Source organism: Phalaenopsis equestris, unplaced genomic scaffold (genome assembly GCF_001263595.1).
Source record: "Phalaenopsis equestris unplaced genomic scaffold, ASM126359v1 Scaffold001314, whole genome shotgun sequence".
Taxonomy (NCBI): Eukaryota; Viridiplantae; Streptophyta; class Magnoliopsida; order Asparagales; family Orchidaceae; genus Phalaenopsis; species Phalaenopsis equestris.
This window is the reverse complement of record NW_018165753.1, coordinates 506,897-523,478: the sequence shown is the minus strand read 5'-3', so window position 1 is coordinate 523,478 and position 16,582 is coordinate 506,897. Positions and strand designations below refer to the sequence as shown.

Here is a 16,582-nt window from a genome sequence, read left to right as displayed (position 1 = left end):
TTGGCGTAGGGTGTAAAGACCTTTGAGTTTTGAGTAACCAATCAAAATTTATGGTACATTTATCTCAAGATAAATTTAAAAAATTGGAGACTTATTCTTCAAAACTTTAATTGGACAAATTGATTTTTGTTTATTTAATTTGCTAAGGCTGTTGGGATGTATAATAAGGCGAACGAAGAGTCAGTAATTAGAAGAGTTTTAATATAAAAATAGGGATAAAAAAGTTAGCACATAAACTACTAAGGTCACAACAAAGCAGGAAAAATTTAGCCATTTTTTATTATCATTTAAAAAATGGGGTTTATTTATTGATATAAAAAAAGGACAAGACTCAATATAACTCACTCAAGAGAAACAAAACCAATGGGGTTAAACTTACTTAACTAAGCTGACACAAGCACTACAACTCGTTCCGTAAACTAGACTGAATGAGCACGAGGAATAGGTAAAAAACACTGGTTGTTGTATCCTAAATTACCTTTTGAAAATACATGACTCCAGAGTTAGATCCCAGAACCAACACCTTCGTGACCGAATCCTCAAGAGTTAGGGTGCAAGTGAGTCAAGCGATCTTGAGCTCGACTCGATAAGTGGCTCGTGAACTGAACTCGATGAGCTAACAAGACAAGCTCAACCTAGCCCCGGCTCGGACTCCTTAGCTCGCAAGCCAACTCATTTAAAAACATATTAACATAAAATATACTCAAAATATATTAAAATTCAAAATTTTATCTTTTAGATGTTAAAAATGTTAAAGAAATAAATTTTTTTATTATATATTAAGTAATTTCGTTAATTTATTATAAAATTATTTTTTCACTTTATATTAAATAAGAAAACTTCATACTTTGATAAAATTAACGAAGCTCAAAGTGAAGGAGACTCGCGAGTCGCGATACAGTCGCGGTTTGATGGAACTGGGACTGGGAAGGCAACGACGGGATCGCAGCGTAGAGAGAGCCGAAACTCCCATCTTTCTCCTCCTGCCGCTCCGATCCAACGCGAAACCCTGAAGGAAGGTAACTTCACACCTTCATTTTCGCGGGAAGCGCTCGTCCTCGTCCTAGTGTCGTCCTGGTGTTAAATGCGCAGAGCCAAGTTAAATCCACCGATTCGGAGGATTTAGTGAATCCCGTATTTACCGCAGCCTTCGAAGTTTTGTTCAGATTTACTACTGATTCTACAGGAAAATATTGTAACGCAATCCAGCTTTGTTATCACCGTGCCCTCAGCTCAATCTTGATAAGCCTTCGCCGTCAATTATTCATGGGAACTTCGAAGACTGAGAATCTTAATGTCAACCTTAGAAAACATCATCGAAATGAAAAGGAAGAGACTCCTTATTACAATCTCTTCTCGTCGGAGAAGAGGATCTTTGCCTTTTGCCTGGCATTCCGAGCTCTCAATTCTTTTTTGGTGCAGACGTACTTCAATCCCGACGAGCACTGGCAGGCCCTTGAGGTAGCCCATCGGATGGTATTCGGGTGTGGTTTAGACCTCAAAATCTTTCAATTTATGAAGTTCTGCTAAATCTAAGTTACCTTGTTGCTTATTCCTTGGATTCATTTTCATAGTTTTCTTGGATTGAGAGTGTAGTTACGGGCACCTCACTTGGGAGTGGAAGAATGGAATCCGTAGCTACCTTCACCCGTTGGTTTTCGCTGTGCTTTATAAAGCCTTGGCCTTTCTTCGATTGGATAGTCCATGGTTTATGGTGAGAAATCTGCAATGCCATATGCAATACTCGCATCTTTTTCTCTAGTGTTCGAGTTTTGATAATAATCCATGTTGTGTTTTTTGCAATTTGCTGTTGACCTTAGGTTCTGTTAATGGTTCTAGTTTTGGAAGATTTACATACATACCACTCAATTCCTACGCATTTTCATATTAAACACCTAAACTTCAATTATTGCATTTATGCCACATTTGCTATGCATAAAAAGGTGTATTTTACCTTTTGAAAGTTAAAAAAATGATATTTTTTATTTGATATTAAAGATTTGGTTGGTATATATGCAAAAAGCTAAGTTTAGGTGTTAGCTGGTTAGTTTTTCAGTAACAGGTCTGTTAGCTTTGACAGTTTCTCAATGATTGATTACTCATACACTCACATCCTAAACCAAAGATTTTGTTCTTGTCAACAAAATTTTTGAACGACCATTAATTGTTACAGTAAGATTTGTTTTTCCTGTAGAATATTGGATTATAGCTTTCTAAATTGCCTCTGCCATCTAAATTCTTTTGTGGTTTTACGCCAGCATGCAAAATTAGGAATAATTATAAAAAGGTGGTTATATTAGACTCAAAGAGAGGGAAAAATAGCACATTTTGAAGATAATATTGTGGAAATAATCTAGATGGCTTGGGCATGCACAATAAAGGGTAAACGACGGATCACTAAAACTGAAAAAGAAAATTAATGTTGAAGATATGGGAAGGAAAATGGGTAGACTAAATGTAACACATGTTCTGCAAAAAAAAAAAGAGGGGAAATTTAAATACATTCCAAACAATTCTTATTTATTTACATGCCTAGCATCCAAAGTTTGACATTTATATTTTTCATGCTTTGGTGTCATCAACCTATGCATGAAAAGGTGCATTTCACTTTAAAAAAGTTAGTAATAGTGGTAGTTTTGATGCACAATGCTAAAGATTTAAATGATGTATATGTATATATTGAAGCTTAGATGTTAGATATGCAAATGCAGAAGAATTGTGGTATGTATGTAAATGCCCCAAAAATTATGTAAATGAGAGTAAACACCTTATGCAGCATTCATCAAGACTAAATGTATAACGAGGATTCATGAAGTCTGTACATTTATCTCAAGACTAAATGTATAACGAGGATTCATGAAGTCTACTTCAATAATTGGCATAAGTAGCGATGATGATAGCGTCGCATTTTCTAGGTTGGTAGATGTGGTCATGTGTGCATCCATACATGATCATGCTAATATGATTTTATCAGTGTGCTGTACTGATTAAACAAGATATAATTACTTGTGTCTTCTACATGGTTTGAAGGACTAGTCTTTATATGGTTTTATTTACTGATATCTCTATTCAGTTACAGGAACTGTTCAATAATTTGAATTACTATAAGTTTTGGTTGGTGTGCCTTTATGATTGTATGACATACATATAATAAACTTCTAGTTTAAAGGTTACACATGAAAATATGTCTATTGTTTTGAGTTTTTCATTTTCACGTATAATCATGCCCTTAATGATTTTAGATGCGGACTCCGCGGCTTTTTCAGTCCGTGATTTCTTCTGTTGGGGACCTTTATCTGTACAAGCTTTCACGAATAGTCTTTGGTGATCGGGTTGCAAAATTTGTTGTATCCTTTTTTATTCTTATTTTTGTTTATCCAAGTAGGATTAATGACAATCATTCTTTTGTTAGAAAAGGTAAAGTCCTTAACTTAGTTTTGAAAGCTATTTTCTCAATTATCAAACTGGTTCATGTTCTTCTGCATGCCAAGGACATTTTCGAATAGCTTGGAAACTGTAATGACTGTCACAGGTCTCTATTATTGGATTTCTTTCCTTGGGTATGCCAAGCATGCGCCATTTTTCTCTAGGAAGAAGGCTTTGTTTATATCAGCACTAGCTTGTGCGATCCGACCTACAAGTGCTATAATATGGCTTTATGTTGGATCTTTTGATTTATTTGGAATACAAAAGAAGCTTAGATTCCTATTTCTTGAGGTACTATCTATAGGGTAAGTAGTTACTTCAATAATTTTACCTTTTCCTCATATTATTATATTGAGTGCATTACTATGTTGATATTTTTTTATTGAAAAAAATGTTTTGCCTCTTTTTTCTAGATTTAAAATGAATTAGTTAGTTTTCATTTTTAAGAATTTTTTTTCTAGCATGGGCTGGATTCATGGAAATCTTGCAAAACATTTTAGATGAAAAATTAACAAGTTTAATTAGCTGCTTATACTTAAGTAATATCTGTCATTCAAATGAGTAGTTTTTACATGGCTTACCACAACTTGATGGCCATCTTAACATAGCTGATTGTCTGTATTATGTTAACTCACACAATAATGATTTCTTTGAGCATCGAGATTTATGGAATCCTTGCAAAATGTTTTACATGAAAACTTAGTTTATGGAGCTGATTAGTCTTTAGTAACGATAACAACAACAACAACAACAAATCCTTAATCCCACTATGTGGGGTTGGCTACATGAATCTTCTTTCTCCATTGCGTCCTATTTAGTGTCATATTTTCATTTAGTTCTAATAAATTAAAATCATTTTTTATACAATAAGCCTAAGTCTTCCCTGGTCTACCTTTGTCTTTCTTAACATAAGTCGAATATAAAGCTTCTACTCTCCTAATCAGATCATCAGATGGTCGACGTTTAATGTGACCAAATCATCTAAAACGACTTTCTCTAATTTTGTCCGTCACAACCCTATCATGGATGTATTCATTTCGCATTTTGTCTCTAAGTGTAAAGCCACTCATCCACCTAATCATTCTCATCTCGACAACACATAACTTAGTATTATGCTTCTTTTTTAAAGGCCAACATTTAGCGCCATAGAGCATTTTAGGTCTCACCACTGTCTTATAAAATTTTCCTTTTAGTCTAAGTGGTATTTTTCTATCACACAAAAGGCGCGAAGCATTCCTCCACTTCAACCAACCAACTTGAATTCTACTATTAACATCCCCATCTATATCACCATCACTTTGAACAACAGACCCAAGATATCTAAATCGTTCACGCCTTTTAATGATTTGATCACCCAAAATTACACTTCTGTCACTAGAGCTACTACTACTAAAATTACATTCCATGTATTCAGTTTTAGTTCTGTTCAAATGAAGGCCTTTAAACTTCAATGTAGACCTCCATAATTGAAGTTTTTCCTGTGCTTTTTCTCTCGTCTTATCCACAAGAAGGATATCATCAACAAAAATCATACACTAAGGTATACATCCTCCTGTAAATGTCCAATAAGACCATCCAAAACTAAAGCAAAAAGTTAAGGGTTTAAAGCCGAACCCTGATGTAATCCAACAGAAATAGGAAAATATTTGGTCATTCCTCCTTTAGTTCGACCACAAGTAACAACTCTAGTATACATATCTTTAATGACTTGAATATAAGTCATATCAACACCTTTCTTCTCAAGAACTCTCCAAAGGATATCTCTTGGAACCTTATAGTAAGCTTTTTCTAAATCAATAAAAATCAATTGTAGATTCTCTTTATTCTCTGAATTTCTCCATCAAACCTCTCAATAAACGTATAGCTTTCATAGTAGACCTGCCTGGCATAAACTGTAATAGCCTGCATTTAAATTCTTAGTTTTCTATGCAACTCCAATAAACTTTAGTGAATTAAATCAAAATTTGATGGCTACCTTGGCATAGAAATTTTATTTTCTCTTTTCTTCTGCAGTCTTTTGATTTACAGACTTTTATTCATTAAAACTTTAATTCATAGATAGATGTATAATGAATGTACCTCAATGGTAGGAGGAGGATGCTTTAACGTTATTTAGGAGCTTTTCTTAATGTCTCTCTCTGAAAAAGAAGATCAAGCATTAGGGATCGAGCACAGGGGCATTGACAATGACAAATGACAAATGACAAATGACAAGAACACAACGGCATCAATTGAACGTACCAACATAGCGCAAGGGGGTGTTGCATTTGTGCAAATGTTGGCAATTGTGTTATGCAGGGTTATATACAAAAATGCACAAATTTTAACTAATCTATTTTGGGTTGTGCCTATGGGGTTACATGCCCCTAGTGTTCCTATTATGGATTATTGTTGCATAAACATGATATTTTAAATAATATTTTAAAATTTAGCAAATCACACTATATCAATTTCCCTGACTACAAAAAGACATACTCCAAATGGTAGAAATGTTATTGAAGAAAGATTTGAATATCCTTGACTATTCAATTGAGTTAGCAAAATGCATCCAATGGGAAATCCACTTATAGAAGTGAAATAAATGAAAAATCCATTTCGATGAAGATGATATAAGGGTGAATGCAAAATCATTAGCACCATTGAAGAAGGCTCTCAATGTTGATCTTAAAGAGCATCAGCACTGCTCTAGGAAAGCATCCCTGTATATTTGGATGTCTTTATAGATAGTGTTGGTTGATATGAATCCAATCCTCTTATTTTTTTATTATTGACTAGAAGAAATTGAATTTTTTTTTGTCCCTCATTTGTGCTTATTGTTTAATTTGGTTGGCCAAATTGGTTTGGGATTTTTGATTTGGTTAGGACTTCACGTCGTTATAAAAAATTGTGGAGGAAAATATTTTAGAACGAGATCAGGATGAAAAGTTTGAATCCTAACTTAAATTGTTATGGAAATTCATATTCCAAATGGAAATTCAAAAATGAAATTAAAATTTTAAATTGAAATATAAACAAAAGATAAGTTTAGAGGTTTCAGTGGAGGAACCTTGAGGTAAGGATTTTGTGGAAGGTAGATAAATTGGTGTTTGTGAGGGATTTAAGTAGAGGAAAAAGAATGAGTGATTTGTTACTAATAAGGGGCGAAGGATGTCCAAGGTATTTTCATGGAATTGTAATTGTTCACTATTTTTTTTCACGTAATACTAGAACTTTTATTGTTTAATGTTGAAGAGGAGTGTTGAAATAAAGATCAATACTTTGATCTCTATTAGAACATCCAAAGTTATGGAGATTTTACCATCAATTCTCATGGAATGTTGGAATCATTATTTAAATTGCACAATTTGAGGCACGCCCTAATGCAATTCGAAAGCAAAATGCTTTGAGGCGTACACCTTAAGTAGCTCGAGAGAGGCATACACCTCATATTGGTGGCGGCCCGTCTCAAGGCGTGCCTCGCCTTAATTTAGCTGAGGCATGCGTCTCTCGCATTTAGTTTTTTTTTTCTCCCATATATTAGACGGTTCGCGCACTCTCACATGCAGAGCTCCCCTCTCCTCTGTCAAGCTTCCAAGCATTGCTACCTTTTGCTTACTAGTTGTTGCTTGCTACAACTACCGTCGCGGCCACCTGGTGCCACCATTCCTACTGCAATTGTCGCTAGTCGCTCCTACTGCACTGTTGTTGCTTGTTGCTTCGGCTTTTGATTATTTATTACGGTTTTATTTTGATCTATATATGCTATTATGTTAAACAATAGGAGTGAGAGAAATCTACTTTACTAAACTCATCTTATGTTTTACTTTGATTTTATGTTATTTTTATTTTATGTTTTATGTTAGTTTGATGGCTTGATCAATTAATGTTTACATTATATTTTTATTTTGTGCAAGTTGTTACATAATATTTCATAACTTACATAATCAGTTATTTTATATAAACATAATTTGTCCTTTTTTGTCATGCTAGAATGTTAATAGGTATTTATTTAATATAAATATAAGCTATGATGCTGATGTATTATTTTTATCCCATTATTTTGACTCACACAAATTTAAAACTATGAGGCTTATGCCTTAGACCGCCTCAAGGCTTACGACTTGTCTCACGAACGGAAATGTCTCAACACCCAGTTGCACAATTTTAAACTTTAGTTGGAACATATGCTTTGATACTAAATGACGACAAGATGGCAACCACATTTATGATTGTGGTTGAACTTTGATATTGTGATGTTAATGAAGATTTGATATTGAGAGAAAATGGAGTGATAACTAGAAAAAAAGGGATTGAGAAGAAGAGAGGAATGGATGTTGCAGGAGAATATGTTCAAGTATAAGAATAGTGAAAGAAAGAAACTTATAGTTAAGAGAAAAGTGAGGAATTGATCTCTATAGAGGATGCTAAAAGATGGCATATCTTTCTGTCATCATCAACAACTCTTACAATCAGAATCTTATTATTCATAATAGTTATCATAATTTTGGAGGACAATCTGAACCTAATTAAAATTATAAAATTTCAAATAAGTGTAAGAACAAAACATGGAATTAAATAATACTCACTAAAGTGACGAAGACTAAAGTGACAAGACTATGATTCATGACTAAAGTTTCAAATGGAAATTCTACATTGCATCATTTAGAAAGGTAAAGTTTTATATGGGGCAATCAATTTTGTTTGAACTCAATGATTATTTGAATTTTAATCTATAAATCTAAATTAATTTTTTTACTTGAGGATTGCTTGCTTGAAATTAGTTCAAAATAACTTGAACTTGGATTCTAATCATATAAAATTTCATATTTATGTGGCTTCAATCATATATGCACGAATTCATATAATAAAATTTTGAAATTAAGCGACTTAGCTGGACTTAACTAAGAAATTTATTCAGAATCAATCATTTTAGATCAATTTGAGTTTTTTAGCTAAACTTGAAATCATAATTTATATTTCAAGTTGAGACTTGCTTGAACTCTTCTTGACACCAGCCATAATTTATACACACGTGAGATATCAAATGAGATTGCACAATGATTCATAGACAGCCTCTTAACCGTATTGTGTAAGTCCACATTGATAGGTTAAAAAGGGTTCAAAAAGGTTCTTAATAATTTTTAAGTAGGTTCTCTATTGTTATCCCGATTAATTAAATGTACATCAAGAGTTATTTTACACTGCAGATAACTTTTCTGTTTTCTCCTTTTGTTGTAAGCATCAAGTTCTCCCTATATTTTTTAAGCTTTCTTCTTTGGACATGAGCAAAGTGTTTTTCTTTGCATTTGGTTTGCTGAAATTAACTGTAGATTCACACATTTTTTTTTTGGCTGATTCGTTGTTGTTCTTTGCTCTGGAATGAGCATAATTAGCATCAAGACAAAAAAAAAATAAAATCAAGGGAACAAAAAAAAAGCTTTGAGCAGCAGCTAAGCAGGGTCTATACTTTAGCGCTTAGAATTGTATCACATGCCTTTTGATATAGGTTTAGTGGGCAATACCATGATTTTCTAATTTTTCCGGTGGTTAGGGACTTCACTGTCCTTCAAGAGGGCTTAGATTTGTAGCCATGCGGTTTTGGAATTTCTGCTCGGTATTCCCAATCAAAAAAGCAATGGAAAAAAAATGCAACTTTTGCACAAGTAGGAGAGGATTCGTAGATAATGAATAAAAAGAAATATTTTTTGGGAAGAATTTTTATTAATTTGCTTTAGAAATTCAAGCATTAAATTGGCCTTTACAATAGAGATTGATTTAATCTATATAGCCAATTAGACTCCCAGAAAAAAAAAAAAATTATCTATAACAACAAACTGACTAAATTCAAACTAAATTATATTTCTGTCACGAACTATTATAATATAAATTAAAATTCATGTACAAATTTATTCAGAAAGTTATAAAATCAAATTTAAATTCATAAAAAAATTATTCAAATTCTTAAAAAAATCAAATTCATTTTTTTATGCTGTAATTTGAAAATTTATCCAACAATATATTTTTTGGAGAATTGATCACCCTTTTATGATGCCGTAAGGATGATATAATCATGTCTGCAAACTCCTTGTGACTATTCTATTCAATCTCAACTACATGATCTGAGAATCACCACTATTAACAACTTTCTTTAATAAAATTTGTTGGGCCTTAAACCTTCAGTGAATATGATTCTTTTAATCATTTTATGATTTGATGCCAAACTACAAAGATAGTTTTGTCTTATGGGCATCTTTCATGTGGATGGCTGGATTGATTATCCTCTTCATGATCTGATCCTCGAATCGCTTGGAAGATATCAGATGGTTGGAGAAGCCGACATTTGCATACTAGTATTTACGAATAAATGAAATATTGAAGAATTCGTTATTTTTGGCGTGTAACTTATGAGTTGTACTTGTCGGCTGCTTTATCTCGAAAAGGTTGGTCGTTTGGATTTATTTTAATTGGTATGTATGATTATGATTATAATTTTTGAGAAAATAATACTTTAAATTTTGAAAAGTGAAACCAAACGGGCCTCACGTATTTGATAGTTTAGGAGGCTGAGCGAGATACTACAAGTAGTACATTATCACGAAGAATATGCATACAACTTGTTGACAGACTTAACCACCTAAACTAAAAGATCTGTGACGTCTGTTTGGTCCGCGAAACTTTTTTATAAGCTGATAAGTTCCCTTATTTAACATGAAAAGTTAAATAGAGTTTATTTTAAACTGGATTTTTAAGTTCTCTATAGAGGCAAACCTCTATAATTAATTACATCTTAAATGACTGAAATTACTTAAGAAGACTCTCGATTAAGATTAGTGGTTCTGCCTTCAATATTGCAAAGTTTAGGTTTCCAATGATAAATATGAGGAAATCAAGGGAGAAAGACTCAAAATATGAACAATTATTTTCATGAGTCAATGAAGTGAAAGGTAGGGGATGTCACAAATCCAGGGAGAACCCCGGTGACTTCCTAACTATCCTACGATTGAACTTTAACTCTGTTGACCTCATTTTGAGGTCATTACTCTTTTTTCTAGAGCTTAGGATCTAGCTCTAGGAGTTCCTATTGACCATCTTAAAAAACTAGAATTGGGACCCACCCTTTTTTAGATATTCCAAACACTTCCTATTTTCCTGTGATGTCTAACATTTATGGTCTCAAAACCATCGTCTTATGGACGAGCGGTTAAGGACTATTGTGTGGAAACTCAAAGAGAAGTTCACAATAGGACCTCAAGCCCTAGGAAAACCTCCTCACGACTTTATCGTCACACACACACCCCAAATGCACAAAATTCGCAAAATTGCACGAGAACAGACTTAAATTGAGCTTAAAGGATGGGTGAAAATGCGAACTTCTCCAAACGACCTCCAATGACAAATTGGACTGCTCCAACGCGTCTGAGACACTAATTTTAGTAGGAAATGACACCCATATTTCCATATTTCCGACACAAACAAAATTACACGCAAATTGATGAATTCGTCAAAAAGACCTCTGAAGGCAAAGCTGACCGCGTCAGCGTGTCCGAAACGTCAAAATTATCTAAAAAGGACATTCAATTTTCTACAATCTGACACACGAGTGAAAATGCATAAATCAAATTTTATTTTAGAAATATTAAATACTTTTATATTTTTATATTATTATTTATAATAAAGTTTTTAATCCTAAACCCTACCCACACGACAGACATTAAATACTTATCTATACTTTAGCCCTGTTTTTTTTTCTTTCTTCGACCGAGAGTCGCTCGGGCGTGCCCTAGCTCCCGCGACTCGTTTCTCAGGCACAGCTCGATCGCAGCTTGCCTCTTCTCCCGCATCTCCTCGGTCACACGCGACATTACTCTCCCCACACGCGACATTCCTCTGCCGTTCGTGCACGCGACTCGCCTCTTCGAGCTTCGCACGACCGAGCGGCTCACCAGTTGATGTCTGCCGTGTGCCCGATCCCTTCTCCTTCTCGAGGCCGCATTTCCTCCTACCTTAAGTGCTCCTTCCTCTTCCTTTACTTGATTCGTCCATCAGTGAGGCTGGTAGGTGGTTGTTCCTCTCTCCTTTCTCTGCTATAAAAACCCCACTTTGGGGAGGTCTAGTGCTGGCCGAAAATTTTGAAGAGCGTGGAGGTGCTGCCAAAATTTCCTCTCATCTCCTTGTTGGATTTTCTTTGATCTGTTTATTTCCTGCGTTCTTGAGGCCTTCTTGGAAGTGCTATGGGGAACTTTCAGAGCTGGAATTTCGATGGAGCTTACTTCCTTTTTGGAACTTTCGTTTTGGGTTTTCTTGCTTTCATCATTTCTGATTTAGTGGTTAGTTGAAGTGGTTATGATTTAGTGGTTAGTTGAGTTAAGCTCCTTATAATTTTCCTCTTCTTTGGCAGTTTGGTTATGACAAACTTCGTATCATGGGAGCCATTCTTCTTATTCTTTACATAATTATGAACTTACTTGCAAAAATATGAGAAGTGTGATACCCTCTCTTATGTGAAGATTTGAAAGTTGCTACTTGGAATTTGGAAGTCTTGCTAGTTTGTTTCGGGGAACTCTTGATACATGTCACTTACATCCTGTGCTTTTACACTTCTTTCATTTGAACTTTAATCATTTACATACATGCCACCCAATTCTTATATACCTACATATCTGGCACATGGGTTTTGATAAAATTCTTCTGAGATTTGTATTTTCTGAAATACTCAAGGACATTCTTCTTATGAGATTAAGGCTTTAGTCTCTTGATGTTGAAGTAATCAGGATGCGTGCACATTCGCTTTATCTTGCTTAAGGGTTTACTTGGTGTTTAAAGATTGAACTTAAACCAAAGTCATGTGAAATGCAAATTAAATTTGTGATTACTTGTTGATGGATTTTCGATGTCATGATACTTTTCCTATTGAGGAATTTTGCTAAATCCTGCTCTACAATTCATTTAAATAAAATTTTCCTGTTGAGAAACTAATGAAACTAATATTAGGATAAAATCTTGGAATATAGGTACTCTCAATGGTAAATTAATGGAATTAGTTGATATTATGATTCATAGGAAAAATAATATTTTATATATTCAAGAAACTAAGTGAGTTGGAGAAAATGCTAAGGAGATTGATAATTTAGGTTTTAAACTATGGTATTCTGGTAAGAATCGTACTGGAAATGGTGTAGGTGTAATTATAGATAAGAGTTTAAAAAATAATGTTGTTAAAATTAATAGAGTTGGTGATAAAATTATAGCCCTTAAGATTATCATTCATACTAAAATTTTTAATATTATAAGTGTTTATGCTCCTCAAGTAGGTTTGGATACAAAGTTTAAAGATAAATTTTGAAATGACTTAGAAGACTTAATACAAATGATACCTCTTGAAGAAAGAATTTTTATTGGAGGAGATTTAAATGGACATGTCAGTAGAGTGGTAGAAGATTTCAGAAATATTCATGATGGCTACTGTTTTGGAGTAACTAATGAAGAAGGCAGAACTATTTTAGATTTTGCTTTAGCGTTTGATTTTGTTATTACTAATACTTTATTCAAGAAAAGAGATGAACATTTTATTACTTATAAGAGTGAATCTAATAAAACACAAATTGATTATTTTCTTATGAGAAGAAGAGATCATCGCGATTGTAAAGGTTGTAAGGTCATTCTAAGTGAAAATTTAAGTACCCAACATCGTTTATTAGTTTTAGATTTTAAGATTCAGAGTTGTAAATTACTAAATTTTTAAGATTAAGAGTTGTAAAAAAATACTAGGACTTATCATTGCGGAATTAGATGGCACAAATAAAATTATTTAGAAAATTAAAAGGCACAAATAAAATTATTTTTATGAGTAAAATTCATGATTTCAAAATTTGAGATATTCATGAAGAAAAAAATGTGATGTGGGATAAAGTTACAAACACTATTAAACAAGTAGCAAAAAATGTGCTTGAAGAATAAAAAAAATATTTACAAACAAAAATAGTTGGTGGTGGAATAATAATGTGCAAGAAAAGATAAAATATAAGAAGTTATGTTATAAAAATTGGTTTAAATGTAAAAGCTTAAAGAACTGGGAAAAATATCAAACGGTCTGCAGGAAGTCTAAAAGAATAATCTGTGACGCTTAAAATTCTGTTTTTAATGATCTTTATAATAGATTAGATAATGAGGGTGAAAAATATATGTATAAACTAGCCAAACAAAGAGAAAAGAAAAGTAAAGATTTAACTCAAGTAAAGTGTATTAAAGATGAAAATCAAAAAGTACTTTTCTTAGAAAAAGATATTCAACATAGGTGGGTGAGTTACTTTGATAAACTTTTTAATGAAGTTTCTGAAAATACGATCGAACTTAGTGATTTTAATATCGTAAATAATAATAAAACGTTTCATTTTTACCGTCGCATTAGCAAAAAAGAAGTTGAGGAGGCTTTAAAGAAAACCAAGGGTGGAAAGTCTGTAGGACCTGATGATATCCCAATTGAAGTGTGGAAATATTTGGGAGATTTGGGAGTTTCTTGGCTTACTAAACTCTTTAATATTATTTTAAAAACTAAAAAGATGCCTGAGGAGTGGAGGAAGAGTATTTTGATCCCCATTTTTAAGAATAAAGGGGATGCACAAGAGTGTGCAAATTATAGAGGAATTAAGTTGATGTGTCATACTTTAAAATTATGGGAGAGGGTAATTGAACATAGGTTAAGATGCATCACGAAAATTTCTCATAATCAATTTGGATTTATGCCTGGCAGGTCTACTATGGAAGCTATACATTTATTGAGAGGTTTGATGGAGAAGTTCAGAGATAATAAGGAGAATCTACATTTGATTTTTATTGATTTAGAAAAAGCTTACGATAAGGTTCCAAGAGATATCCTTTGGAAAGTTCTCGAGAAGAAATGTGTTGATATGACTTATATTCAAGTCATTAAAGATATGTATACTAGAGCTGTTACTTGTGTTCAAACTGAAGGAGGATTGACAAAATATTTTCCTATTTCTGTTGGTTTACATCAGGGATCGACTTTAAGCCCATATCTTTTTGCTTTAATTATGGATGGTCTTACTGGACATCTACAAGAGGATGTACCTTGGTGTATGCTTTTTGCTGATGATATTCTTCTCGTGGATAAAACGAGAGAAAAAGCCCAGGAAAAACTTGAATTATGGAGGTCTACATTGGAGTCTAAAGGCCTTCGTTTAAGTAGAACTAAAACTGAATACATGGAATGTAATTTTAGTAGTAATAGCTCTAGTGACAGAAGTGTGACTTTGGGTGATCAAATTATTAAAAGGTGTGAACGATTTAGATATCTTGGGTCCGTTGTCCAAAACGATGGTGATATAGATGGGGATGTAAATGTTAGCCTTTAAAAGAAAAGCATAATAATAAGTTAAGTGTTGCCGAGATGACAGTGCTTAGGTGCATTAGGTGGATGAGTGGCAGAGACAAAATGCGGAATGAATATATTCGTGATAGGGTTGGTGTAGCTCCTGTGACAGACAAAATTAGAGAAAGTCGTCTTAGATGGTTTGGTCATATTAAACGTCGACCATTAGATGATCCGATTAGGAGAGTAGATGTTTTAGATTCGACTTGTGTTAAGAAAGGCAGAGGTAGACCTGGGAAGACTTGGGCTTATTGTATTAAAAATGATCTTAATTTACTAGAACTAAATGAAAATATGACACTAAATAGGACGCAATGGAGAAAAATGATTCATGTAGCCGACCCCACATAGTGGGATTAAGGCTTTGTTGTTGCTGTTGTTGTTGTGGTTTGGTTTGTGGATTTTGTGAGATTCTTTGATGAAATTTTGGAAGGGTCGTTTCTAATTCTGAATTGAGACCCTCTGTTAGATATCAATCTATTTCAGGGTTATGCATTTAATTGAAGTTTCTTTTGGAGCTTATCTTTATATTATCTAAAATTGAATTTAAACTCATGGGAATGAATGGTTATGCGTGCAAGTCATCATTTAATCTTTCTTGTCCGGTTGCTGGATGTTATCGCTGTTTTGGAAGTGGGATTTAAAACACTCTTCGGGTGATGTTCAATACTTGCACCTTTGATGTCCGATTTGCAAAATCTGAAACTTTCGGTGGTTAACTTGTAAAATTTTGAGACCGTTAGTGTTCAATTTGAAAAAATCTGAAATTGTCAGGTGACTTGTTTGCAAAATCTGAAACTTTGTGTGACATAAATGTAAAAGCTGAAGTATAGGTGTGAATATAATGGGACCTTTACATGCTTACCACCTGATTCTTATATACTTATATACCTCATACTAAAGCTCTAATATTTACAAACATGTTGTGCAATTCTTTTAGATTTTTATGCTTACCCTCACATATATTTTCTAGTGCACCTGAAAATATTTCCTTTCTCTTTTAAAACATGTGGAAGTAAAAGTTTATGTCTGCCTTTGAGATATAATCCTGGAAAGCTCCTTGAATCAATAAGATGAATGGTAATATGGCTGCTTTCTCTTGCTTTCTGATTCGAAATGCATGATAAAGGAAATTTTGGAACATTCCTGTGGTTGCCATAAAATGATAGTTGCCTATTTGAAATATATGAAATGTTGGTTTGGGTTTTGATTCTAAGGCTCTCTATTATTGTTTTCTTTATTCAATTAAATGCTGGAATTCATTTCAAAGCTTGATGACATGTTGGCCATAAAGATGCATGCATATTTATATGTTTCCTGTTATTTGACCCCATTCGAAACATATGTTGGCACAATATTTTGGAATATAAAGCTCCAAGGAAAAATATTTTCTGTTTTTGGCCCACTTGAAGGGCTCGATTTTGGCCCTGTTTTGTCTTTCTTGTGGGCTCGGTTTGCCCATATGTCGGGTCTGGTTTGAGCTCTTTTGGAATCAAATTATGGATGGAAATATTTTCTGTTTTTGGTCCACTTGAAGGGCTCGGTTTTGGCTCTGTTTTATCCTTCTTGAGGGCTCGGTTTGTGACCGATTTCTTTTTGTAATCGACAAATACAAGAATTTGATGACGCTATTAGAAGATTTAATTTTCCAACAACAGTGTCTCCAACAACAGTGTCCAAAGTATAGATGTGTCTGATTTGATTAAGTTGTATAAGTATAATATTCAATAATGTTAAAGTCGAATTTGTCAACACAAGTATACGTATCACTCAAGTAATATAGGGCTC

At 33.5% G+C, this 16,582-nt stretch overlaps 1 protein-coding gene across 2 annotated transcripts in view; it reads left to right on the top strand.

Annotated features, from left to right (window-relative positions):
* Positions 1-872: 872 nt before the first annotated feature.
* Positions 873-16,582, top strand: part of LOC110033973 (GPI mannosyltransferase 3) — a 22,269-nt gene continuing 6,559 nt past the window's right edge. Inside the window, exons 1-5 of one of the 2 annotated variants that reach the window (XM_020738166.1) lie at positions 873-1,019; positions 1,187-1,484; positions 1,597-1,714; positions 3,243-3,347; positions 3,445-3,731. In XM_020738166.1, coding sequence (XP_020593825.1) covers positions 1,267-1,484; positions 1,597-1,714; positions 3,243-3,347; positions 3,445-3,731 — 728 coding nt within the window. In that variant the 5' untranslated portion in view covers positions 873-1,019; positions 1,187-1,266. The other variant, XM_020738167.1, reaches the window with a different exon arrangement.